At 38.2% G+C, this 27993-nt stretch overlaps 2 protein-coding genes and 1 long non-coding RNA gene across 3 annotated transcripts; 1 reads left to right on the forward strand and 2 right to left on the reverse strand.

Annotated features, from left to right (window-relative positions):
- Window positions 1-48: 48 nt before the first annotated feature.
- LOC139150758 (uncharacterized) lies at window positions 49-16375 on the reverse strand. Its single transcript, XM_070723154.1, has 10 exons — window positions 16085-16375; window positions 15656-15776; window positions 15422-15523; window positions 15056-15104; window positions 14592-14718; window positions 4097-4169; window positions 3776-3858; window positions 1883-1970; window positions 1234-1562; window positions 49-834 (listed from the first exon to the last, which is right to left on the reverse strand). Exons 1-10 carry the CDS (start codon window positions 16145-16147, stop codon window positions 49-51), a joined length of 1821 nt encoding a protein of 606 aa, XP_070579255.1. The 5' UTR covers window positions 16148-16375.
- On the forward strand, window positions 6717-8660 carry LOC139152384 (uncharacterized). The gene is made up of 3 exons (XR_011556619.1): window positions 6717-6820; window positions 7007-7155; window positions 7430-8660. It is a non-coding gene; the product is annotated as an uncharacterized lncRNA (long non-coding RNA).
- Window positions 16220-26758, reverse strand: LOC139150759 (uncharacterized). Its single transcript, XM_070723155.1, has 12 exons — window positions 26485-26758; window positions 22153-22442; window positions 20990-21201; window positions 20219-20596; window positions 19975-20015; window positions 19513-19553; window positions 18920-19020; window positions 18245-18329; window positions 17900-18013; window positions 16999-17197; window positions 16633-16725; window positions 16220-16357 (listed from the first exon to the last, which is right to left on the reverse strand). Exons 1-12 carry the CDS (start codon window positions 26626-26628, stop codon window positions 16220-16222), a joined length of 1836 nt encoding a protein of 611 aa, XP_070579256.1. The 5' UTR covers window positions 26629-26758.
- Window positions 26759-27993: the final 1235 nt, after the last annotated feature.

A 27993-nucleotide genomic window follows, 5' to 3' on the forward strand; every position in this document is an offset into this window, starting at 1 on the left:
ATCAGACTCAGTTCTATTGCTTTCTTAAGATCTTCATCTTCAGTCTCCTCACTTTCCACTATGCTCTGTTCGGCTACTTTCTGATTTTCTTCCAGACTCAGTTGAAGGGCCTCGTTTCAGATCCTCATCCTCCAGGTCTTGGACAATAGCAATTCCATCAGTAGCTTCATGGCTTGATGTTGGATCTGTCTGCCTGATTCTCTTCCTGCCCCGCATCCTTGGACTTTTTGTGTTCCTACCTGGAGTTGTTTTAGATGATTCACCATGCTGCATTTGTGCCGGACTTGGTGTTTTCTTCCCCTGAGTTGCATCATTTGAGTTGTGTCTCTTCCTCGGTGTAGCACGGCTTGCTGACTTGTGAGATCCTCTTGGAGATCTGCTCCTCTGTTGCCGTGGACTTTTCACCGCATCTCTTGTCACTGATGGTGATGACGAATATCTGGATCTCACGTTATCATCTTGCTGTCTCCCAGTCCCTCTGGAATTCTCATCATGCTGCGCTTGTCGTGGACTGCGCCTCTTTCTCCCTGCAGCTGTGTCATCTGAGTTTATGCTATTTCCTGGTGCAACTTGAGTTGTCGACTTTCTGGTACTCCCTGGAGACCTGCGTCCCTGCTGCCGAGGACTTTTCTCTGCAGCAGTTGCCGCAGACTCTGCTGAAAAGCGTGTTCCTCTCAGAATCTCGTCTTCCTGAACTGTGTCTGAATTGCCAGCTGTGGCATCATTTCTCCTCTGTCTTTGCCGACTTGATTGTCTCTGTCCCTTGCTCAATTCAAGAGCCAGACGCATCTGCTCCTCATCATTCACACTATTCTCTGTGCTTAAAGCGATTACCTGTCAATTAAAGAAGGAGAAGTGTTGAAAATGACTCCGTAGACAGCCATCAGACAGTGTGAGATACGTTGACATGCACATAGTAATTACTGGTAATACATTTTAATGTGAAATATTGTTATTACTAGTGTTGAAAAATACATTGTTAATATCATTCTTTTTCGGAACTATTTTTGTTCACAGAAAACCGATTTTACCATCAACAGGTTATGTTAAATTAGAATACTTTCACTATGATTGTACTACTGCATTTCTGTGTTCAAGACAAATGTTTGAGCCAGTTTTCTGATCAGGACATACATTACAAGAAGTTTTACTTATCTAACAACTTTAGAGTCAGGAGGAAGTGATAGTGATGACAAAAAACCAAACACTTGATGTCTTTTTTATTTTAAATACCTGTTGTAGCATTGCATCTTCAGACTGTGAATCTTGAGCAAAATCCTCCATTGTAAATGTACCACCACTGTCTTGGTTGTCATGGATGTTGGCATCACTGCCACTGTCAACATCATTATCAGTGTTGGTTGGCAGGTCCCTGTGATCAAGCTCGGGTGAAAGGTCATCTGTTTCTGTTTGGTTTCTCTGATTTGATCTTCTTTGATTTCTGCCATGAGTTTGATATCTATTGCCTCCATTACCATGACCACCACCACCACCACCACCACCATCATCATGGTCATCATCTCCATTGTGTTGCCCAGGGTAAGGCTGTCTTCTTGTAGGAGCTGACAAAATGATTGATATAAAATTTAGTAGCACTTCTAAAAATTCAGATGTTTACCTCTCCCTCAGCAAAGATGTTGGAAGCCAAAATCAATCAACACTGTAAAATTGATGCCAAACAAATTTGAAAAAACTTTTTGTGTGCAAAATGCACAATTGAAATATAACATCTACCATAAGTCACCATCACGGATACATGATTGGTTAAAAGTGTAGCAGCTTAGCTGCGAAATCTAGCCTTCATGTATCACCTAAATATCAAAATGGGATAAGTGACATAGCATTTGATTGCTATAATGACATATGTGTCTCAGCTACTTACCTTGCCTGTGATGTTCCTCATACAGTCTCTGGACTTTCTGGGTTTCATCCGCTGTCTCTGTCCGGCATACACTCACACCAATGTGCACCTGGCAATGCGAAGTAATATTTAGTTTCAGTCTCCTTGAACACTTTTCATTTGCAAATCATGAAAATTTGAGTTCAAAAAATTAAATTAAATAGAAAGCAAACTATTGTATACCGTCCAGTGTATCACAAATAAAGGGTTAGCGGTGGATTTTCAAGTCAGTAGCCACACTTACTCAGTGTGGCTAATTTGGTCCTAATTTTATTAGCCACACGCAACTTTCGTTAGCCACACATACTAAATGCTGTTAGAAACATGCTTCAGTCTTCAAGTTTTTGATGTGATACATTCATAAAGGCATACACACACACACACACACACACACACACACACCACATATATATTATTATATATATATATGAGATACATGAGACTATACATTTCTTTTTTCACTGCAAAGGCTACACAGACAGTAGACATGATCTTTAAGTAAACTAAACATTTGTAAAAACACATTCAGAGACACACAAGACCTTATAAACATTTTTCAAGAACAGTCAAATCATCATTATGTGATTTGGGAAGATTGTTTGAACTCAGACCAAAATAAAAATGAAAAAGAGTAAAATATTGATGAACATGTTACATCCTCATCTATATATACTCTTTTGTTGTTGATTTTGCAAAACCTGTATTGCACATTATGATCAAGATCCCCAATTGGGATAGGATTTCAATAAAGGCTTCTTCATTTTACTTTACATGCCTACCCTAGTTAAACCCCGATACAGAAAGGTGATGAGCGTATAATAGATCATTACAGTTAGTGACATTACTTTTCCGATCAGAAAAACTATTAAAAAGGTGTTACAACAATGAGACATTCAAGTTCCCGCGACAGCATCGTTAGGAAAATGGCACGTTTTGCCAGTACCTTCATGAATCTGTGTCCCCTCCGTACCCCCGTTACCTAAATAGAATAGTCCCACTCCGCACATCCGCCATTGTTATTCTCACTCGTACTCAAGGCCACGATGCGACGTTGGTTTTCCTTCTCTAAATATGCAATTTCATTTGTTTGACGCTATTATCCTTTCATCAGTGAAGAGTTTTTACCGGTGACTATTACAACTTTCAATGCTATGTCGTTGTTTTCACAAGATGTAGACCGTTTGATATTGCAATGTCGACTTGCTTTTATGTGCAGTCAATGCACATGCCATGCCAGTTAGTTTACGGTTCACACTATGCTGTTGATCGACAGCATACACGACGTCTTTGTTTCACGTTTACTTTTTTCAAGTTATGATTAATGTGGAAATTTCACTAAAATGTCGCTGATCCAGGGATTGTGTAATCAGTTTGATTTGATACTCCGATATGAAATACTGTGTCAATAAAGCTCGGAATCGTCGCTGAGTTTTGCTGCTTTTGGCTTGGCTATGGTTGTCTATCTTACCATGGAGTCTCTACTACCTCCATGATCTTACTTAGTATCAACGTGATCGGAATGCCAGTTCATGGAGATCGAGATCGCGAGAATGTTATTGTAACTGTTTTCTGTATTTTGTCTTCCTTTACAATTTCAAGTAAGTGCTTTAAATAAAGAGTTTTTTATGTTGTCTTTAGCATATCAGTGGAAAAGCATTAAGATTTGGACTTTATTTTATCAATTTCGACTATAGAAATCAGCTGTCGCCACGCTTTTGAGATCGTGGCGATTGCCGATGGGTTTTTTGTTCGCCACAAACAAGTTTTAGTCGCATTTTGCGACTGTGGCGACCTCTACCCGCGAACCCTGCAAATATGCTAAAGGCAAATATCATCTCACTATACACAATGAGAAACATCTGATCAATGGCTCACCTGCATCCACAACTGCCAGTAGGTAAATGCATCAAAGTGAATTAACTCATGGACTGAGTCTGTCAATGCTGTCTCTACTATCTCTGTGCAGACAAAGAAATATTTAATAAACATTTAAGACAATAACTAAGAAGAGAACATTTTAAATTACAATTTGTACATATATGCTAGCAATGGTTACTGGTACATTGGCGGTAAGTTTTGACTAATAATGTGATATATTTTCCAGACTTGCTTGCCTCGATTCTCAATGGAAAATTCAGATCTAGAGGAAGATATTTTGATCTTTTTATGATTTATGACGTGAGTGAAAATAGATACCTTGGGCTGGAACGGTCGGTGTGGGATGATTGATATATGCAGCCAGGGCTCTGTCCAATAGCTTCTGTCTCTCCTATGAAGGTCATATGAAAAATTTTGTAATAGTGATAATATGGTGAAGAAGTCAAGGCAAAATATAACCTAACATAGGGAGCAAAATAAAACACCTACTATGAAGATCTCAGAATATCAATCATTCAAAAAATAGCGTCAATGACACTGTAGCTCCCATCCTGGACTATTTAGTGTTTGTTCTCTGGTCAGATATTTGAACATGTGTGAAAGGGATAAAGTGCATGAAGTGAAAATACTTAAATGAAATGTACTGGAGACAGTGAAATATGTTTAATGTAATTATTCAGAATATAAAATGGAAAAAATACAGAATTAGATATATCGAATACTGTGATACAACCATTAACTCAACAAGTCATTGACAATGACATAGTCAACACTTGTAATAGGAGTATTAGTCTTGATGGGGCAGGAAAATGTGGTCATCAAGAAGTATCACTGGAGTGTACATGTTGAGATCTATGGGCACAAAGGTCTATGTCGTTGTTCCCAATTTGAAACACATGAGGCATGTCTAAGTTATGGTTCTAAATCGGGAAAAAAGATCAGACCTCTAGCAGTATTGGCCAGCCAAGAAATACATATGCGCATTATAAATGAGGTACAAGATGTGACATCTTAAGGTCTAATATCCTATCAAAATTGGAGGGTATAGAACTTGTGGTTACTGAAATATGCATATATATGTATAATCAAGGTCAAAGGTCATCGAGGTCACATGACATTTTGAAAAAAAAATTATATTGCTAATTAATCCCTATATGCCAAAAATCAGATCTCTAGCTCTATTCGCTTGCCCAGAATTAGATGTGTACATAATTAATGAGGTAAAGCGTGTGTTGTCATAAGGTCTCCCATCCTACTAAATACAAAGGACATAGCACTTGTGGTTACTTATTTATTGACATAAACATATATTTTAGGTAAAAGGTCATCGAGGTCACATGACATTTGGTCAAAAAATTTCTATCCTATAGTTATCCCTATATACCAAAAATCAGACATCCAGCTCTATTGGCTCGCTCAGAATGAGATATGCGCATAATTATTGAGGTACAGTATGTGGCCTCATGAGGTGTCCAATCATACCAAACATGAAGGGTGTAGCACTTGTGGTTACCGAGTTATGGACAAATATGTATATTTGAGGTCAAAGGTCACGAGGTCACGTGACATTTTGTCAAAAAAGTTGTTTTGCTAAGTTATTCCTATATACCAAAAATCAGACCTCTAGCTCTATTGGCTCGCTCAAAATTAGATATGTGCATAATTAATGAGGTACAATATGTGGTGTCATAAGCTGTCCCATCATACCATACATGAAGGGTGTAGCACTTGTGGTTACTGAGTTATGGACAAATATGTATATTTGAGGTCAAAGGTCACCGAGGTCACGTGACATTTTGTCTAAAAAAATTGTATTGCTAAGTTATCCCTATATACCAAAAATCAGACCTCTAGCTCTATTGGCTCGCTCAAACTTAGATACGCGCATAATTAATGAGGTACAATATGTGGCGTCATAAGGTGTCCCATCATACCATACATGAAGGCTGTAGCACTTGTGGTTACTGAGTTATGGACAAATATGTATATTTGAAGTCAAAGGTCACCGAGGTCACGTGACATTTTGTCAAAAAAATTGTATTGCTAAGTTATCCCTATATACCAAAAATCAGACCTCTAGCTCTATTGGCTCGCTCAAAATTAGATATGCGCATAATTAATGAGATACAATATGTGGCGTCATAAGGTGTCCAATCATACCAAACATGAAGGGTGTAGCACTTGTGGTTACCGAGTTATGGACAAATATGTATATTGAGGTCAAAGGTCACCGAGGTCACGTGACATTTTGTCAAAAAAGTTGTTTTGCTAAGTTATCCCTATATACCAAAAATCAGACCTCTAGCTCTATTGGCTCGCTCAGAATGAGATATGCGCATAATTATTGAGGTACAGTATGTGGCCTCATAAGGTGTCCAATCATACCAAACATGAAGGGTGTAGCACTTGTGGTTACCGAGTTATGGACAAATATGTATATTTGAGGTCAAAGGTCACGAGGTCACGTGACATTTTGTCAAAAAAGTTGTTTTGCTAAGTTATCCCTATATACCAAAAATCAGACCTCTAGCTCTATTGGCTCGCTCAAAATTAGATATGTGCATAATTAATGAGGTACAATATGTGGCGTCATAAGGTGTCCCATCATACCATACATGAAGGTGTAGCACTTGTGGTTACTGAGTTATGGACAAATATGTATATTTGAGGTCAAGGTCACCGAGGTCACGTGACATTTGTCAAAAAAATTGTTTTTGCTAAGTTATCCCTATAACCACTTTCCCGGAAGTGGAAGATGGCGCTTTTTAGATGCGCGCACGCATGGTAGCCACGGAGACAGACGACGGCTGTCTGGGGTTTGTTGCCGGCCCGGGCGACGATCAGCTGTTGCATAGTGTAAACCGGTAAACAGGGAAGTTCAGTATGGGGAAAACGAACATACTGCTGTGCCGTTGGATGCACTAACAGTCGTGGACTAATAAAAATACCCTTCTACAGGATACCTGTGAGACCACCTCAGAGGCGCAGAGCGTGGATATGTGCAATTTCGCGTAAAAACTGGACGCCAAATGAAAATACCCGGTAAGGTAACCTGTGCACAGCAAAAAATGTCGTCTGCACCAGTTTTGAAAATAGCGCCAATATCATACATACGTAGTACTATTTCAAAATCGCCGCTGATCATATAATGTTTTCTTGGTGAAAAAGAGAAGAGATGCCACTTTTCTCCATAAACTGATCATTGTTTTATTTACTATCTTATTTCAGGCTTTGTGCTGCACACTTTGTTGGTGGTAAAAAAAGTGACAAGCCAGGCTCTCGGTCATATATCCCACATTATTCACCCATAAACAACGCCTAAGACCAAGTAAAAGAAAAAAACTGAAAAGAAAGGCACAAGAAACTCTGACCTCAAGGTAAAAATAAGTAATACTGACAAGAGTCAAAACCCACACTGATATCTGCAAAATGTAAAATGCATAAAGTTTGTAAACATATGCAATTTTTAATGGAAAATTCTGAGCCATATTTGAGCAGGTATATACTATCAACTCAAGGATTAAAATTATTATTCCTGTAGCACTCAACAGAAATTAGATATATTGAGAGATATTTTAACATGTTTGAAGGTTGCTGTAAATAGTTTCCATAGGCAGATAAAACATAGCGACTTTCGTATATATTTTGTAGAGAGAAAAGACAAAGGAATCGAGAGAAGATGAGAGAACATGATGGAAGAATCCTAAGAAAGCCAGCTACAGAACATGAAAACTTCAATGCCCTCATGTTCCATGATTATACTGGGAGTGAGTGTCCAGCTACCTCAAGTATCAGTGCTTCTCTCCACGATCATGATTACTGCATTGGAGCAACAAGTCTTACTTAAAATACAACCTTGGAGGAAGCAATCAAGAAAATTAAAGATCTGCAACTAGAACTTGATACAGTGAAAGAAAAACTTAAAGAGACAGAGAAAAAAATATTATCCCTTGAGAACATCAAAGACGATGACAAATTAGTTCATTTTTACACATCTTTACCAAATTATGCTACTTTTAAAGCTTTATTTGAATACTTTGAGCCAGATGCAGCAAAAAATATAATATGGAGAGGGAAGTACACTACTGCCGATGGTACTCGGAAAAATGATATTCAAGGAGAAAGAAAACTGTGCTTGGAAAGTCAGTTTTTTGCAGTACTAGTACGGCTTAGACTGGGTATGCTAAACAAAGAAGTGACAAGAAATTTTGGGATTTCTGAGAGTTACTTTTCTCGTATTTTTACAACTTGGATACATTTTTTGTCCAATGCCCTTCAGTCAATAATTCAAATCCCATCATCTGAGGAGCTTGAAAATGAAGGTGTCCTACCGCAGTGTTTCAAAAGATACACCAGAGTGAAACTAGTAATTGATTGCACTGAAATCTTTTCAGAAAGGCCATCACAACTTCAAACTAGAAAGCAAACCTGGTCAAACTACAAACATCATGACACCTTCAAATTCTTAATTGGTGTATCCGCTAAAGGGGCAATTTGTTATGTATCAAATATGTGGGGTGGGCGGGCCTCAGATAAATGTATTACCAGAAATTGTGGCATTATGGATGAATTTGAAGCTGGTGATTCTTGTATAGCTGACAGGGGATTTGATATGGAAGCAGAGTTCAGTACTTATGGAGTAAATCTCATCATCCCATCATTCAAAGCAAGCAGATCTCAATTAACAGGTGAAGAAGTAAGCCAAAGTAGGCGAATTTCTGAGTGTCGTATACATGTTGAACGTGCCATTGGGCGCCTTAAAAATTTCCATATTTAGACAGATCTATACCCCTCAGTATGAAACGAAATGCCGAGCAAATTGTGAAGACCTGTGGTTATCTGACAAATTTTCAAAGTCCGACAATAAAATTGTAAAGTGTCATTTGCAGCAATGTTGTCTTTGATGATGATGATGGTGTGTGTGTGTGTGTGTGTGTGTGTGTTGTGTTGTGCGTATATATATATATATATATATATATATATATATATCTATCTATCTATCTATCTATCTATCTATCTATCTATCTACTATCTATATATATATATATATATATATATATATATATATATATATACACACACTTCAGGGTTGACTGGAGTGACAAAGTAACTGAGTTGTGACTCTGAGTTTCGCGCTCTATGTGGTCATCAGACAACTGAAGAATCCTAAGCTCCCGGCATACAGAGTCACAACTCAGTTACTTTGTCACTCCAGTCAACCCTGAAGTACAAATCGCTCTGCGGAATGACCGCATCGAGCACTTTCTCAACCAGTGAGTACAACCTAACCTACCTATATATATATATATAATATACACACACACACACACACACACACACACACACACACACACACACACACATATATATATATATATATATATATATATATATATATATATATATATATATATATATATATATATATAATATATATATACCGTATATATATGTGTATGTGTTAATCAAATCATTAAGAAACAGAAAATAAGATACAGTTTTTACCTTCTCGTGTCTATTTATAGACAGAGAAGGTATTAGAGTTGTTAATATTTATTGAGTTCCAATTCACAACATTAACTTCAAGGCTTGTTTTTGATGCTGTATAATCAGATACACAGTTCGAATGATTTTAACATTTATCAATTTTAGGAACAGAATAGTCTTATTAATCATTAAAATCATCACTTTAGCACTTTAGCACATGTACCTTTGGGCTGACAGCACAAAATATCACTGGCCAACCTAGTTTCTTGCATAAAGGCCACAAGTACAATACCAGAGTCAAGGTCAAATTAAATTTACAATCCGTTGGGCTAGTCAGAGCAAAAATTACAAGCCCAGTATAAAAATCTATGACCTCAGATTAATGAATTGTTCTGTCCTCTTGATATGGTTTGCATTTCTATGGTCAGACTAGTTTCACTCAATGTGCCTTATATGAAAAAATAGATTGTAAAAGCTTCTTATTTAATACCTTAAGTGATCTTCCATTTTGACATTTTGTTCAATTAGTTCAGGCAACACCAAATTATCATATATAATTGTCATTTTTTTCATCATGCGTTTCCATAACACTGCATTTCTATTTACCTTAACAATCAAAATACCCTTTGTTGTCCACTCTACAAAGTAACAAACATCAACATCACATATATTAAGTTGGCCTTGAACTTGGTAAAAGTAATTATGATTCTCATCTAATTTTGGACCATTTGCAGATTGTACAATGGGATATCCAAGTACACCAATAGGTTCTATGGGACTGACAAACCGAAATCTATATGGGCATTTGATTTCAATAATGGCTTCCACATTTCCAGTTCTGTTTGAAACTATTGTTGCATCAGGTGTAGCTCCAAATTTTGGCCACTTTGGATTTACAACAAAACCACATTCTTGAATCTGTAAACTATCTGATTCTAGTATGGTTGACATCTCATTAGAAAATTCTTCCAACGCTATTTTTCATGGTCTCTGCCCCACTTTGTTTCTATGGAAGTGAAAGAACTGTAATGCAATATCTGAGAAATAAACGGATCAAGATTTGTAAATTTTCTCCTCTTATATACTACACCAAAATTTGAAGCTGTGATTCGAACACTGCGATGATAAAACCATTGGGAGCATTTTGCTTGCAATCTGGTTTCCTTTTCAATCTCTTTAGCCTGTTTGTCATTGACAATAACTTTGTTTTGAAGAAAGGAATTGTAATCTACATGTGACTGAGCTGAAGACTTTGGAAATGGCAAAATGGCATTATTATTAACACAATGAACAAAGTGATTTCTCATTTTACATTGATCAAAGCTAAATGATTGAATAGTTTGGACATTTCCCCCAGCAATCTCTACAGCAAATGCAATTGCAAACAGGCCACAATCTTTATTACCAACTTGCTGCTGAACAGGAGGGCACTCTATTGAACAGCTATGCTTATTTAAACCGTATATGTGTGTAACTTGCTTAAGTAATTCATCAGGTATGTGACCACCAAAGCTACTATCAAATATCTGCACTTTACCTCCTACATTTGATGATGTCACCCAATTGCCATGACCATTATAGTGTATCTGTATAGACTCTACTGAAATAGATCTGAGCTGAGAAACAGGAAGAACTGTTGACTGTAAACCAGAAATATGTGGGTATTGTTGTTTTAGTAACTTTTGTGCTGCATAAATATGCATATCTGAGAATTCACTACCATTAACCACAGTCAACATGTCATTGTATGTAAGACCAAGATCTCTATTCCAATACAGAGTGCTTGAGTTTTCAACACTGGCATGTTGGCAGTCAGAAATAGTTATTATTTCTGCTGTGTTTGACACACCCTTACTGATAGGGGGCACAGTGAAATTACATCTGTTATGCACAAGTGATTTAGTCAGTATGTTACCAGTACTTCTGTTATATTGAGTGTTGCATGAAGCAGTACTTTCATTGTTTTCAGGCAAGGAGCAAGGTTCAAATTTGCAATCAGTTTTGATTTCAGATATACGCACATCTTTGGACAATTTCAAATTCGTTTCTTTCATGTTTACATTTTCTTTGTCATAAAACAATGTCTGTCTTAATCTCAGTGGTTACTTCTATTTCTACACCAGGTGGCAGATAATCAGAACTCATCTCATTAGGAAGCTCTCCTAACACAGAAATTGATTCTGAACTTTTATCTGGAATATTTTTTTCTTACTCTAAAATGTGTCAGCCAATCACAGTTTCTATTACAGTTCAGCAGTTTTTGCCGTAAGTCTAGACACCTGATCTGTTCATCTTCTGAGAGGTCGTGGCTTCTGTGTCTTTTGTACACTACATGTGGTCCAAAAGTGCCTTTCTTTTTTTTTTCCATATTTCGGCTTATAAACTGGAATATCCGATAGAGGTTTGGCTGTGACTTTGTTGTTCTTCACTGCTGTCCATTTACAGATCACTTCTGTTGTTCCAGGTGCATCAGGTAAGTAGTTACATCCCCTTTCAAAGAAGTCAACCAAAGAAAACAGCAAGGCAGCCAGGTGAGTGCATGCTTGACCAAGACTGAAACACAACAAAATAAATAGAAAAATTATCAAAGTGAAACCTGGACAATAACAATGTATGAAAAGTAATGTCATTCATTTTTTCAGTGATTTTGTAAACAACATTATTTTGCTGCAGTTCACTATATCAGTGGACTTTGATCACTATTTATTTTTATTTCATCATTTAAACAACAATATGAAATCAATTAACCACTCTCGCAATTAGCCATCAATGACACAAGACAAAATTGTACTTTGCAAAGTCAAATATCACAGTTACCACTGTTACACTACTACTTCTATTCTATTACAACAACTCACTACTACTACCCACACTGCCAATGCGACTACTACTACTACTACTACTACTACTACTACTACCACCACCACTACTACTACTGCAGTATGTACTGTACAGTTGTAGTACAGACTACAGACTAGTTGTACTTGTGTACTTCACGATCAGTGGGCATAGTACTCACCCAGCAACACACTGGCAGGTCCCACCATATACAACACCAGTAACTTTATCCAAACAAACGTATGTCGTGTAATCTTTGTTTGTCTTCTGTGATGGGAAACACTTACTCCGCACAATGCAAAAATTCTTACTCGAGGACAACGGATTATATTGCACACTATGGATGTGGCCTGCCTCGTAGAGATTGTATGCTCTCAGAGCTTTGTAGGCACGTAATGTGTCCTTGTCAAATGATTTATCGTTTGAATTTATAAGATATTCCTTCACATTTTCGATGGTAATTACTGGGCTTATCTGTCGTATGTCTTGACTCCACCCATCTTCTATCTTTGAAAACTCTAAGTCGCGATACTCCGATTCTATACTGACAGCAAGTGGGTCCGTCGTCTGCTTCGACGCCATCATACCGGAACACCCCAGGCAGATGTAGCCTCGCTTTGACAGCAACTTCCGGGAAAGTGGTCTATATACCAAAAATCAGACCTCTTGCTATTGGCTCGCTCAAAATTAGATATGTGCATAATTAATGAGGTACAATATGTGGCGTCATAAGGTGTCCCATCATACCATACATGAAGGCTGTAGCACTTGTGGTTACTGAGTTATGGACAAATATGTATATTTGAGGTCAAAGGTCACGAGGTCACGTGACATTTTGTCAAAAAATTGTATTGCTAAGTTATCCCTATATACCAAAAATCAGACCTCTAGCTCTATTGGCTCGCTCAAAATTAGATATGTGCATAATTAATGAGGTACAATATGTGGCGTCATAAGCTGTCCCATCATACCATTATGAAGGGTGGTAGCACTTGTGGTTACTGAGTTATGGACAAATATGTATATTTGAGATCAAAGGTCATCAAGGTCACATGACATTTTGTCAAAATGTCCGAGATATATGCGTGAACGGATGGACTCACGGATGGACGAACAGACGGACATGACCCAATCTATAAGCTCACTGGACTTCATCCGTGGGACTAAAAATTGTGTCACTGCATCTTTTTGCAATATGAATACGATGAGAAACTAAATTTTTATTTTTCGTGGCCTTATACATGGGAGTCTATGGAGATCTGCCTTATACATGGGAGTCTATGGACGTGTAAACTAAAAATATGCAAATTTCACCACGATTTGCCCAAATTTGGCAAAGGTCACTCCTATGCACTTCCATACCAAGTTTCAAATCAATCGGACTTGTGGTTTCAGAGCAGGAGATTTTTTGACCAAAAATGGGAGAAAATTACAAAAAAATTCATGAAAAATAGCAAGTCCAAGATACTGACCCAAGATGTGCACAATCATTTCATGTCAACCCAAAGTACTTACATGCTAATTTTTCATGTAATCTGCTCAGTGGTTATTGAGTTTTTTCAATTTTGACTGTTTTTACATTTTTCACTTAATTTGCATATTTTTGGCAATGACAACTTCATTTGAACAAAATCTCATCTACAGCCCATCATCCATGTACACACCAAATATCAAGATGAAAATGTACAGCGGTTTTGGAGTTTTTGATGTTGACGGACAGACATACAGACATACAGACATACAGACATACAGACACACAGACATACATACATACATACAGACATTTCCCTAGCCTATAAGAATAGCTTCCATTGCCATATATACATATGGCTATGGGAGCTAAAAATCAGAATACAGAGTTTCATAGAAACAGTGATGTCATCTGACTCACATGTCAGTCAGATTACATATCCAATAACAATCTGTTGGGTGAATATTTATTACATCACTATCACGATCACTGTCTATATTTAGAAAGCTTACTTTACAGAAACGAGGATTGTAATTTATTTTTACATTCTTCTTAGATGCTACTGATATATGCAGGCTCGATGCAAATTAACAGTACTGGCCAGAAAAGTTCAATTTGTTTCTTAATTTTCATAATCCAATGCAACATTGGTAATAGCACTGATCGCAACTTTAGGTTTATTACTACATAAATAGCTGCATGTGCGCGACATCGGACAAAATTTTGACAAATTTTATTGTTGCATGCGTTGCTGTTGTTGCAGCTTGTAGTCTGAGTTATGAATTAGTGTGACCTTTAGTATCCATTGTAACACTAGCAGGTTTTACTTTTGTCGTTCTTGCAGGTGGCTGACAAATATTTATTTTTGCCTATTAATGATCAGAAAGAAAAATGACGTCATTTGTGATCAGCGCTATTTGTTATGAAGGCAACGAAGGAATCCCCAGAGGAGATTAAGAAACTGGAATAGGCATACACAAATATTATTCAGAAAATTTTTCTGGTACATATTCTTACCTTGTTATATTCACGCAGGTTTTCAATGACCAGCAGTGATCTGTTTCTCTGCATTCTGTGTCTCATAGGTACACTTGGTACATCAGCACTAACTGCGTCGGCAAAGTTTACTTCATTTTGAAAGTCACTGGTGGCAGATGGAAAAAAAAATGCTCTAACTACGATAAAAATAGTCCAATGAACTTCACATGACATGATGAAGCTCATCATTGAGTGAAATGAGATACATAAAAGTATGATGTGTTTGCATGAACATCGTGTAAATATTTCTTGATATGTAATCTTTGATGCCTGTCTAAACACAAAAGATCAAAATTCTGAAGGACAGCCTGGAAATATCTTTACATTGATTGATACAAGATAAAGCAGTTTACCTGCTGTTTTATGGATGCATGCATAAATGATCATAAAATTCACTCACAATAGAAGTTTAAACAAGAGAGAAAAAAGATTTAATAAGTTACCTGAATATCATCTCCACAAAATGTGTGCCATTCAATTTGAAGAGAGTGCCTGCAAATACGTAGGAAAAAAGAAACCAATATATACAGGAATTCATTGATGCTGTAATTCTTAGCAAAAAGTGTGTCACAATTCAATGATCAATGTCTATTGCTATTGTGAGATACTACTCCAGTTGCTTTGAATTTACAGCCCTGCTATTGCTCAGTTCATGTATATACCAATGTCATGAATAAGTGTAAACAGTTGTCTGGGGTAATAAGTAGTTGATGAAATCATGGCATTGTCATGGTAATATGGTCTAGTATCCTTAGTGCCAAATTATAATCAACTGCCAAATTCTCCGACCATGTTGGATTGGAACTCACCAGATCTCATTTGCAGTTGTTCGTCTTCTGGAGGAGGGAGACGTCTGTTGACTTTCACCAACTCATCAAATTCAGCGAAGCTCATCAGATTTTCATTCACACCTGTGGGGGATATTTGGATCATTTTTGGTAATAATGTTAGTCTTTTTTTTCAACTCAAAAACAAACTCAGTTTTAGACATTTATTGCTTTTCAGTTGCTGGGTTCTTAAGGAGTGGGTCTACTGAAGTATACCTGATTCATGAAGTTTGGTTGCCATGGTGGTTAGCTGTAGCAACCACTGCACCGTCTTCAACCAAGATCCGGTGTAATTGACAAGGAAGCCATCCCTGATCTGCAGCCGCAGCAGCTCATTCTGTTAAGGAAATAAACAAAAGGAGGAAGAAATCATCATGCTTTTGTTAGCTGACCAGTTGGGCAGGTGATTAGCAGCAGCATCATGTCACAGCTATTCTACCATTACTGGTAGACAATGTTGTCAATAAGCAAATACCTGAAAACTCAGGTTGCAGTCATCGGACAGTCTTGATGGGAAAATGTTGAAGTGATTATATTTGGTCGATGCCGCTGAGAATCTGGTTTAGAGTTTCATATATGGAAGCAGTCGCACCATTTTTCGCTGGGCTCTATCCGTGATTGTGATTCATCAGACAAGATACTCACCTGCAGTCTTATCTGTTGTTCTGGAGTTGGTTTGGTCTTCATGTCAAAGACTGACCCTTCCATCAAATAGAACAAATCTTGTAACTCACACAGCTGAAATGATGGTGAATATTCAAAGAATATTTATTTTTGATTTTACTGCAGGAAAGGACCGCAAAGATATGTTCTAGCACTTTTTGCTTCATGACTTTTCAAGTTTGCAAAATTATAACTCAGTAAGTTGTCACAGTTGTCATGATGGAAACTACAGAAATCACGTGTGAAGGAATCTGACTGTAAATGCAGTAATGAAAAAAGTGGGAAAAGACATATTCTGTTCAAATTTTTGTTCAAAAATGGTAAAATTAAAAGCATATTTGTGAATAATGTATATATAGTAAAAAACCCAAAGTTGCACACAGCACTATTAATTCTTTTATTCATAACTTACTTTTTTCAATTCTGTAGCACAAAATTTGAAAATGTTTGCCTCACCTGTAGAAAATACATGCTGAACAAGAAATCTACTTCATGAAATCCTTACTGCAAAATGTAACTTTTTTACTTACCTTCATATTTTTTATCTGGTTTTTGAATCTGTTAGTACTCATGCTATCCTGCAAATCATCCCATGTTTTCCTTTCAACAATGTGAGGCAGCACCTGCAAAAGACCAAACCAGGGCTCTGTTTACACTTGCACCACAACATACAACTGCTTATCTCCCTACTACCAGCAATCACAGCTATTCACAATAGGTTAAACCTATTTTGTGTGAACTTAAAAAGTTGACTGACATATGTTTTTGAAGAATCTTTGATTGAGATTTATGCTTCAGATGTTTCGTTCATATTATTTTATAGGTTGCGCCTAATGTGAACAAGAGGAGTTTGGACGAAAATCAAAGCGCAGTTGTTACTGTTTTAGCTAACCTACCATTTCTCTATGTGGCATGTCGCCATTGTAGTATCTGATGTCTACATTGGCCGGCAGTGCAATCCACAGAAAGTCACCAACTGGTAATTCCCTGACAATGGCTGGCATGTTCTTCTCCCTTGCCATGGATAGAAGCCGGTCTCGGAGTGGTTCATGACGATCTATCAGAAGACACACTGTTCCTGCTCTGGATACAGCCCTGCTCAGTAATACAAAGTTATATGTTTAAATGCTTACAGACTCATTAACTGTAAATGTCACATGTATTTTCAAGTGTTTTTAGTCTTTTTGTTAAATGCAGTTTCTTGTTCTACTACCAAAGTCACAGCCTCTGTGTGTGTGTGTGTGTGTGTGTAAAGGTCAATGTTATTGACAGTTGAATTTGAATTGGACTACCGCTCACTTGTCAGCACTCAAATTGCACAATGTACGTATTAAATGCAATTAGTCACCAAGGCTGAAATTTGAAATCTAACATACTGTACTTTACGAAGAGATACATGTGCTACAACAAAATACTGAAAATATTATCAATAGTTATAGCTATTGTCCTGTTACGCAGCTGATTCCTTTTTTGCTCTGCACAACTGCTTCCTACTCAACAGTGATAAACACTGGAGTGCTATACAGTTGCCATTAAAAATTTTATAGTGATTCAACCTTTTCCTCTATAGTCAGACTTTGAAAAACTGAAACAAAAAAATACTTCCTTGAGTAAAATGGCTTACAGTGGCTGTTTTACAAGTGCAAAACAATTTCTAAAATCCCATACATACAGAATCAGTCAAAAGCTATTTTGTCCACTATATACTAAAGAACCAATTTTTCAATAACGATGAAAATATTCAATATTAGATATCCAGAGAGAGGCAGTTGACTATAATCACTACAATCAACTCACCTGTACTGATCAGGAGCTCTTGGAATTCTGTGTTGAGTGTACAGTCTGTCCACCGCTTCATTGAACTGTGCACATTTCCTTGCCAGTGGCTTCCCAGCCTCTTGCAATGCATATCTGTAATCAAAAATATTTCAGGATCAAAACAAAATTTGAAGAAAGTCTTCCACTGGCGAAATCACTGAAACTATCAATGGTCTACATGTGGTTAAAATCTCTTTTCCAGTAATCTCTTTGAGACAAAAATTTTAGTGAGAAACACTGAGAAGAAAGTCTGACTTTCCAGAATAAATCTGAGCAAAGTTTGTTCCACTTTTTCATATCATATGTCATCTCAGTCACATTTACCTTGACCTCTGAGCCCCTTCCTTCTGCACAAAGCCAAGTTTTTCCAGAGTCTTATCCATACTGTCAAAGCCACCGAAGAAACGACCTGCAGACCAGATAAAATGAAGAGAAAACAGAAATTCACCGAAAGTATCACACTATCAGGAATTCTAATAAATAGTTTTTTTTATTTTAAAGAGAGAAAAAATTTCAAGTCCACTTTTCACGAACATGTCACCATATATGATACTACAAGAGAGATCATTTTTTTCTGATGTGAAAGAACCTTTTAAAAAGTCTCAGCTGTTGCAACATGATAATATCATCCTATTTGACCAACAGAAAAGTTCTATTCGCTATACACTTTTAATTTCACAGCTGTAATAGGCTTTGACATTTTTGAGGTGTGTGACAATATGGTAGGGTACAGTTTGAAGTAATAATTTCAAGAACAACAACATATCTGTCAAGTGAATATATGTCACAAAATAAAAAATAAACTTTGCCTTTGGCATCAAGAACTGTGTGTCCTTAGCTTTTGACTTGAGTCTCATTACAGGACAAATGCAATATGACTTCAGCAAGGACACCAACATGTCCATGTCACTTTATTTGAAATTCATAGTGTGTGGTATCTTGAGTTGAACCATACTCAGGAAATGGATGGTAGAAGGAAGACAATACTCAAAGACTCACCAGCAGTCTTGTTCCAGAGATCGGTGTCTGTGTATACCTGAGCTCTGAGTTTGACCTCATCTGCAGTCATACTGAGCAGAGGTGGGTGTTCCTGGATACCACTGTCAAGGAAAACAGAAACAAGAATATCACTTCTCTACACTCAAGGAAGTAATGGCTGGAGTGGATAATTTTGAAAGTTCAATTTTATAATTCATCGTTAAATGTTGTTGAACAACCTAGTTCAAACTCACAAAACTTGTATATAGCCTGGCAATTAGTTTATGAAAGTTCCATTAACTATAACTCTTGATTTCATTCCTGTAAGTTTTGTTCTGTCAGCTTCTTGTCCTACTTATTATGCCTGGTGTACCACTTGTCTATACAGCATACATGTACATGTATATGTACTGCTGACAAATGAATTTACGACCTGGCAATTCATTTGTCAACAATAACATAGCGTTTGGTAAACAACAGATTGTGCAGTAAGGGCAGTACTTTGTATTTCTACATACCTTGGAAAGGAGAACAAGAAAATGTAGTTTTGTTTACCAAAAAATGGTGGAAGAGTTGTGAAATGTTATAAATGATTAGGATACAGTCATACTTACTAATGCAAAGCTACCAATAGAGCAAATGGAGCCTTGAATGACTGAAAATACAAGAAATAACGGTGAAGTCAATTTGCTGCTTTTCATGTAGCTCTATGTTCAAAGCTCTTATCAACTCATGTTTTAGCAAGGTGTATGATGGAACCCTGTGTTGTGTTAGATCTCAGACAAATGCACGAACAACAACATTTAAGTCATTACTGACTCAAAATAAACAAACAAAAACAATCTGAACTTTGTGTAAGTCACAGACAATTCTCGACACAGAAAACTGAATGATGAGACTTTCCTTCTTGTATAGATATTGAACTACTTTTTAAAAACTTTGATGCATATTTTACACAATCTGTTAATCAGGATACTGTTACACTTTTTTAATACAAATGCTGTTCTATAAACTTGAAGACTGAATGGTTTTGGAAAGGTTTGCATCAGGAATGGGTGAAGGATGGGCTGACTTACCTTTGGGGTATATGAACTAACTCTTGGAGCTTCAGATATATCTGCATAACAAAAAACCAAAGCATTCATAATGTGAAACCAAAATTGATCCCTAGTGTAACTTCCCAACTCTTACAACACTTAGAAGATCAAGTCCAATTCGAACACAAAAGTTTAAACTTGTATATCATATTACATTATATATATCAGAATTTTATCAATGAAATAATAAGTCCTTGTATCATCAGGCCAAATGAAACCTTACCTGAAATTTGATGTCGTCTCCTGGTTGCCCCTTGGTGTATCCTTTGAGAACACTCATGACAAAGAGCTAGTCCCTGTTCACAATCTTTGCAGTACACCGTAGCAATTTCAGTTTCACAATCTGCACATATCACTGGCCTGTTTCTCCTCCCAGTGCTGTTACTTTGCCTGGCTTGTCGACCTCCTCTGGCATTGACCCCTCTACCTCTCCCATGATCCCCTGCATCTATGGCCCCTCCTCCTGCCGGACCAGCACCACCTACACCCCCTCCTCTACCTCTCCCCCTGCCACTGGCTCCGCCCCCTCGAGGATTCATTGCCCTTCTTCTGAACATCCCGTTGTTATTCATGAAATTTTCAACAGTATCATCTTGCTCATCTGTTAGGGAAAAAATGTCTTATATTAGTATTTGAATAAATTATCAGCTAAGATCATCACTGACTCAATACTGTGTCTACATGTGTAGTGTTTCTATTCTGCAGGTAAAGCATTCCCTTGTCATCAGGTTAACCTACCAAAATACTGACTCAACAGTGACAGACTTTGGCTTAACCCTTGATACATTTCTCTTCTTTCATTGGTTTCATTTTTCTCCCTACCTTATCCACTGTCCATCCACTTGTAACATTCAGCATGAAAGTTCTTTCCATATTTATACTGCAGGTTTACTTAACCCTAAGGAAAGGTGTCACCGTAGTTTCAATTACAAATGCACAGACTTCTGTATTTGATATTAACGATACAGAGTAGTTACACATTAGGATAACTCACCTGTTCTAAATCCAAGTTCAACAGCGTGCGCATGCACAAATGCACCGATTGGATCCATTCTGTTTATGTACTCATACATCAGTTCTTTATGGAACTTTTCAAGTTTGAGTCTCGTGAATCGACTCATGGTGAGTTCCTTCTTGCCGTGACTTGCCAGGAAACTCTCAAGTTCATCAATGGTTTCTAGCGGAGGTGGCTGTCTCTGATGTTGACTGAAATAAGGAAACAATGGCGATTATTTTTGGAGCCAAAACAAGACCATTTCAGTGCCGTTAATCATATCAAACACTCCCATTCAATAGCAATGTACTACGGTATAACTCCTGCTCTTTATTCCAAAAGACCAGTCTTAAAAATTATTTTCATGACAAAGACCTTTTCCCTAATTGGTGCATGATGTTTCTTTCCTGTTCATGCCCACAACTGCAATTTTGTCACAGCCACAGTAGTGTTAACGTTACTTGATCACTGGAAAGTTGAATATGTTTGAAGATGCACCAACCCTAGACTGAAAGATCCGTCGCTTGAGGGTGCTCTCCATGCTCCCTTGTTGAAAGAGGGGAGCATAGAGAGTGTCCTCGAGTGACAGATCTGTCAGTCTACACCAACCCATATTTTTAACATCAGCAGCACTATATACCCTACACAGTATTGGTGGTGCACTTAGTTTTGTATGGCACCCTGGTATGGAAACCTAAGTGAAAATTCATGATTGGCTAATACTCTAGTACTGTACAGGTGACCTACCGTACTCCGCTGATCAGATTTTGTTTACCATACTGATCCTATAATATCGATCTACTTGATTACTGGCTACGTATGTGACTTGGAAAGGAGGAGTTATGGTTTTTGTTAACTGCTGCCATCAAATATCACAGAAGCAAATGACAACAACTTTCAGTGTGGCTGTACATTTTGCAAGGCATATGATATCAAATCAGACTTGACAAGCTATTTCAATAAAAGTCTGCAGTTTTACAGAAAAAAAGTCACCAAGAAAATTCAGAGGTACATTGCAGTCACTTCTGCAGCTTTGAAGTAAATGAAGTCACCAGTCCAAGATTTTACTCAAACAGAGATCAGTCTGCAATATTGATATCTGATATGTATATGTTACCACAACGAAAAATTATTTCATAGTGATAAGACACTGCATCACTTACTTGTTACTGTTATAGAGCACCCCAAGAGCTGCTGCTCGGTGAATTATAGTCTTTCTGGTCCAATTTTGAGTGTCTCGACAATTTGGCTTAGCTGCCGCCTCTTGTTCAGCGTCTTTTATACAGACCAACATGCAGGCACTCCAGAAAGGATTGCTGGTTGTTTCAAAGATGGCATTGTTTTCCAAGCGAAATCTTCCCTGATAAAAACCTATGGAGTTTTCATCTGCAAGTCGCTGACCTTTGTAGAACAGTTCATCTACTTTAGCCATCGGCATTTGCTTTTTACACATCTATAATGCAAGATATTGGTATTGCTAGTTATTTGAGCTGCATATTATTATTGATAACAGCATTTGTATATAACAAAAAAGAAATAAAAGGGCATTCCTTACAGCATTCACCTACTTCTTTACCACTGCCAGAGAAAATTCCACCATGGAGGATCCTGGTAGAGTAATTGTGAGAATTTTGCAATTGCATCGCAGTGACTCATCACATAGTAAAAATCAGAGCTCGCTGCTGGTGTGTGTAATGTTGTGGTCAACTGTAAAATTGACAGCAATGTAACAGGTACATGTAAGAATACATGCAGCCCAAACTTGTCCAATTTTTGCATCCAAACTTTCTCTCAAATAATGTCACGCGTGTATTTCGAATTTCCGGCTGACGGGCAATGTGCGCGTTCAGAATGCAATACTACAGTGCAATCGCCTGATACATGTTACGTGTTAGCTGTAACAATTGATCAAATGGGGAATCTCGAAAGATATTATTTAGGGTACCGAAGGAAGTTGTACACAAGGGTGAAAAATCAAGAAAGTTGAGTAGACTACTGCATGAAAAAAAGGCTTGTCAATCTGTCAGCATCTGGTGCCACATGTTGTTTTGCCTGTCACTATTGGTAATAACAATGCTGTGGATCGCTTGTCAAGGTCACGTGATTGATAAAGAATAATCGTTATCATTACTACACTGACTTCTCTTCTTCTTCTGTGGTGTGGTGCCTTCAAGAAAGATGTACAAAATCACAGTCCCTTTTACTGGTGATAGAGGGACCGTGACAAAATGGCAGATCGTCTATGTAGCCGACACGAACACGAACTGTCTGATACCGGCTACCAATTACTATGAAAAATAGTCAAGAATGAGCTAAAAAATCACTATCAGTTTAAAGTTGCAGGTAGAATAAGTCTGTGACTTTGTAAAAAATACTATAAAAATAGTAGAAAGTATGCAACCAGCTGAAAGTTAGTTGAGGAGACCTTATATGCATACCATTAGCATCTCGTCGGCTACATGGACTGAGTGCCGACAAAATGTACCTGGTATATAGAAGTGAAACAATGACAATATGATCTGCATTATGTAATCTTGATCTTTATGATGATATTGTATGATGCTGTAAATACAAGATCATCTTTGAAAGCCCTATGAGAAATATACATGGCAAGATTCATCTAATTAGGTATAGTCAATTCTGATATATCGCTAATTGGGAATGTTTGTTAAACATGCAAAATAGTAATTAGTGTTGGGGATATTTGGTGACAAAATCTACCCAACTTGTGTGCAAAATCTGATCCAAGGTCCTGGGCGTATGAGACTATTATTCCGTACTTCCAGAGCATGGAGGTACCTGAAGATTTCTGGTACCTCCATGCCGTCAGCTGGCAAAGATGTTCTAGCACTGTTATATAGAAGTGAGGTACAGGGTTCTCAAAAATTTTTGAAGTAGCCGGAAAATTTAGAAAAGTAGGCGGTTAGCTTCTGTGTGCAACCAATTCCCTGGGCGGGGGGGGGGGGGGGGGGGGGGGGGGGGGGGGGGGGGGGGGGGGGGGTATTAAGTATTTTTTTTAATTTGAAGACATTTCTGGGCAATTTTAGGCATTCTTAAACAGTGTGTGAGAAGCTTTTCCTACACACACAGGGGAGGGTTTCGAGGGAGGGGTCCCCCTCCCTGTGTGCAAGGAATTTTAAAATTTGAAGGCATGCATTGTTATACTGTATGAAAGAATATTTCAGCTTAAGAGCGTTAAGGTGATAAGGATTTTTTTTTTTAATTTGAAGACATTTCTGAGTAATTTATGCATTCTTATACAGTGTATAAAAGGCTATTTCAACATACACACATGTGAAGGCTTTCAGGGAGGGGGTGTGCAAGAAATTTTTAATTTTAAGACATTTTGGAGTAATTTCATGCATTCTTGTACAGTATGAAAAACCATTTCAGCATACAGAATAATTATTATCTCAATCAATTTACAAACTGTTTTCGTGGGATAGTTCAGTTCAGAAAAATTAATTTGATATCACTCAGGCCTGTCATTAGGATAACTGCATTCAGTTGGCAAGGATACTAGCAAAATTTCACCAGATTGCTGTGTAGAATTATATTTAGCTCATGACTTGAACAAACATTTTGAAATACATTAGATGGTTTTCACAACCCAGAAAACTATCCGCTAGAATCCTGACCAGTCTGGCTGTACAAAGTTTTTTACTGATTTAAATAAACTTGACTGAAGATACAGTAAAATCAAACAGTTTATTCATAGGAACACAATTTTCAGTGATTTCAATTCACAGTACTATTAAATTTCACAATAAAACGAATCCGCGAGCTGATTATTGATTTTTTGGTGATGTTGAATATAATTAAAAGAAAGAGAGCTAAATTTCAGTGTTCATGTTTGATAAAATCCGAAACTATACGAACACCAACCTGTACTACAACTCAACCGTCCGGAGCGGGACGGTGCTACACCGTATGTGTACAAAGCACCGGCAGTCGATTGTAATACAGTACACACAACGCGATATCGGTCGACCTGAAATTTGACACTGTGATAGACGTAGCGTTTCAAAGGTACGGAAAGGGAGACCAAGTAATTTTTTGTTTATTTAGATTTGATCTAAAACCTCGCAAAACCTACTTAGTCTTACACAGAAATCAAAGTTTTCAAGCGTCGACTTTCTCTTCCGCGAAGCACACAACCACGGCCCCTCCAACAAAACGCGATGTCGATCGACTTGAGTTGAATATTGACATTGTGATCGACCATGGATGGATTGACATGGCGTTTCAAAAGTATGAAAAATGAGACTCAGTAACTTTTGGTCGCTTTAGATTGATCAAAAACCTACCAAACCCATCAGACAATACCCTACTCTTACGCAGAAAACCAAAGCTCTCAAGCGTCGACTTTCTCTTCCGCGTTTGAGCGAACAACGTCGGCTTCATTCGGAAATGGTCGGCTATTCGCGGGCATTACGTACTTGTATGTTTGTCCAATGTTCGGCTATACCCGATGTGAACGTCGGAATAATTCGGGCTGTGATCGGGAAAGCAGGGTTGACCTCGAGAGCGATTCCCAGTATAGTACAACACGTTCGCTGATCGCGGTACTACAGTGATAGCAACAAGTTCACCGCGTATATAGCCACATCGGCTCTTCTGAAATATTATTTCCGGCTTGCAAGACCACCAAAAAATCAAAATATTGTTATCAAACCAGAATTTTGGGGCTAGAGCGAAACAGTGCTGAAAAGTAGCCGGCCAAAATACGAAAGTAGCCGGTCAATTTGGCCGGCATCCGGCTAAAAATGAACACGCTGCAGGTATCGTCTGTTGTGTTACCCAATAAGATGTCGTTTTGTGAGTGCCTTTGAGACGAAGGTTTTTTTGGTCACAGGCGCCTGGAGTGTCCACTGTGGTGTGTAGCCCTTTTTTTACATTACTGGTACACTGAACACGCCAAGCACCTGTGGTTTTGACATGAAGTGTCTGTCCCCTCCCCTCCTGCATAAAAAAAACAAAGGGTTAAAGAAATTAAATGTAATCTGCTGGAGACTCAGAGTATAACCATAGCCCTGTGTACGATGCTGTATGTTCACTGCGTTGTACGGCCTCCCGAAGGCCGGTATAACGCCGGGAACACACAGCTAGCATCGTACGAAGATCTACAGTACCCACTGTCTTGCGAGTAGTGACAATGTATTGAGATGACGAATTCAACATAGACAATGTATTGCGAAAGTGTGAAAGAGGAGAAGTCGAGTGGCAGGAAGTTATGCAGGCAAGGCAGGCCCCGGGGAGGATAAACGTAAACAAACAGCTTTGGCCCGATGGTTCCGATTGAACTTTACTCAGCCTTACACTGGAATCGTAACGTAATACGTCCTACGGCACGGGTCCTCTGTCCGGCAGTTTGCTGTCTACTCTTATTGTGAATGCGCATGGACACTGGTAGATGAAGACAAGGTGATTTAGAGCTATTAAACAAACAGCGAACCGAGATGTGGAGGTAAATCTGGGACTCAATCAGTGCTTACCTCCTTGATATGACTGATGTGTGTTCCAGCGAAATCAGTTACTTCGATGGTGATCCATCGACTTGGTGGACCCGGCGCGTATCTCTGTCGATTTCGTACAAAAATGCGCATGACATCGGGAGGCTCAGGTACCCGCGTATACATTTTGTGAACTTACGCGTGAGACGAACTCCACTTTGCAGTCTCAATCACAGCATGACCTTGAGTGTGTCTCAGCTCTCAATACACCGTCGACTGTCAAAGTCCAGCCAGAGCCTCCCGCTTTTCATTTTGTCACTGCGCTGGCAGCTCCGCTGATTGGTTACAATCCGCGCGAGAAATCAACGCATGCGCAACTTGCGGCGATGACAGCAGACGATGCAAAAAAATCATAGTTTTGTCCACACTCTCATTCACTCAATTAAACACGTACCTCACGATCTATATAAGGGAAGGTGGCTCACAAGCTTTACTCTGGATTCTGGTGTGGTCTTGAATCCCAGAAAATAGTTCTAAGTCTAGAGAAGAGAAAATGGTACGGTAGCTCTGACCCCGCACTAAAAACCAGAGATGAAACCATATTTCTTAATTTTTGTTTGGGAAAAGCTCTCTGGAAAAGCGTGGGTGAGTTGCAAAAGAAAAAACAATGGTATGAGACCTAAAAGATGCAAAGTAAAAGAGTGTAAACTTTGTGTAACTGTACATGAAAAGAGGTCAATTTGCACGATGTGCATCTCAGATATAGGCCTAAGGCTCAATTTTAACACAATCATTTACAGAGATTTTAAAGTAATTTGCCACTGAGGGTTTGGTGGGGGGAGAACTTGGCTTCTTGCGACGTGTCCTTTCTGCAGCCTGGAGTGACACGACCTCGTGCTCTATCAGAAATTCATTAGCTACCGTCACGACAGTGGCCAATCATACACCTACAAGAGTTTCCTCCGAAACTTCTGACAAATCGCTAGTCAGTAAATTCCCGCCTCGGGTTTACTTCATTTGTAGCAAACAATCATACAGTGGCGCCACAGGCCCGAAAACGGTTACATCTGCCGCTGCCGACAAAACAATATTTTAACGCTTTAGGGATGGACCATTACACCTTGGAAGGGGGTGGTCCACAATGAAATTGTGAAATTTTTTTTTTTACTCTTGTAAATTTCTAAAATTTTTTTTTTTCCAATTGAGATTAGCTGTGCAATTTTTTTTCAGAGTAAATTTTCAGATTTATAAATTTTTTTTAGTTCGTCGCTGTCTGAAGATAAAGAGGGCAAAGATGTGGTGCTAAACACCACAAGCGGCCGCGCAAGCGGTCACGGGGGAGGGGAGGTCAGGAGGGGGTGTCCCCCCTCCCGCTTTTGGAGCTTTTGAAAATAGATTAAAATGGTGTTATTTGGTGGTACTTGGGGAGTATTTTTGCGAGGGGGAGGTCAGGAGGGGGTGTCCCCCTCCTGCTGTTGGAGCTTTTGAAAAATAGAGATAAAATGGTGTTATTTGGTGGCACTTGGGGAGCATTTTGTTCAGATTACACAT

Source organism: Ptychodera flava, chromosome 15 (assembly GCF_041260155.1).
Source record: "Ptychodera flava strain L36383 chromosome 15, AS_Pfla_20210202, whole genome shotgun sequence".
In the NCBI taxonomy this organism is placed as follows: domain Eukaryota; kingdom Metazoa; phylum Hemichordata; class Enteropneusta; family Ptychoderidae; genus Ptychodera; species Ptychodera flava.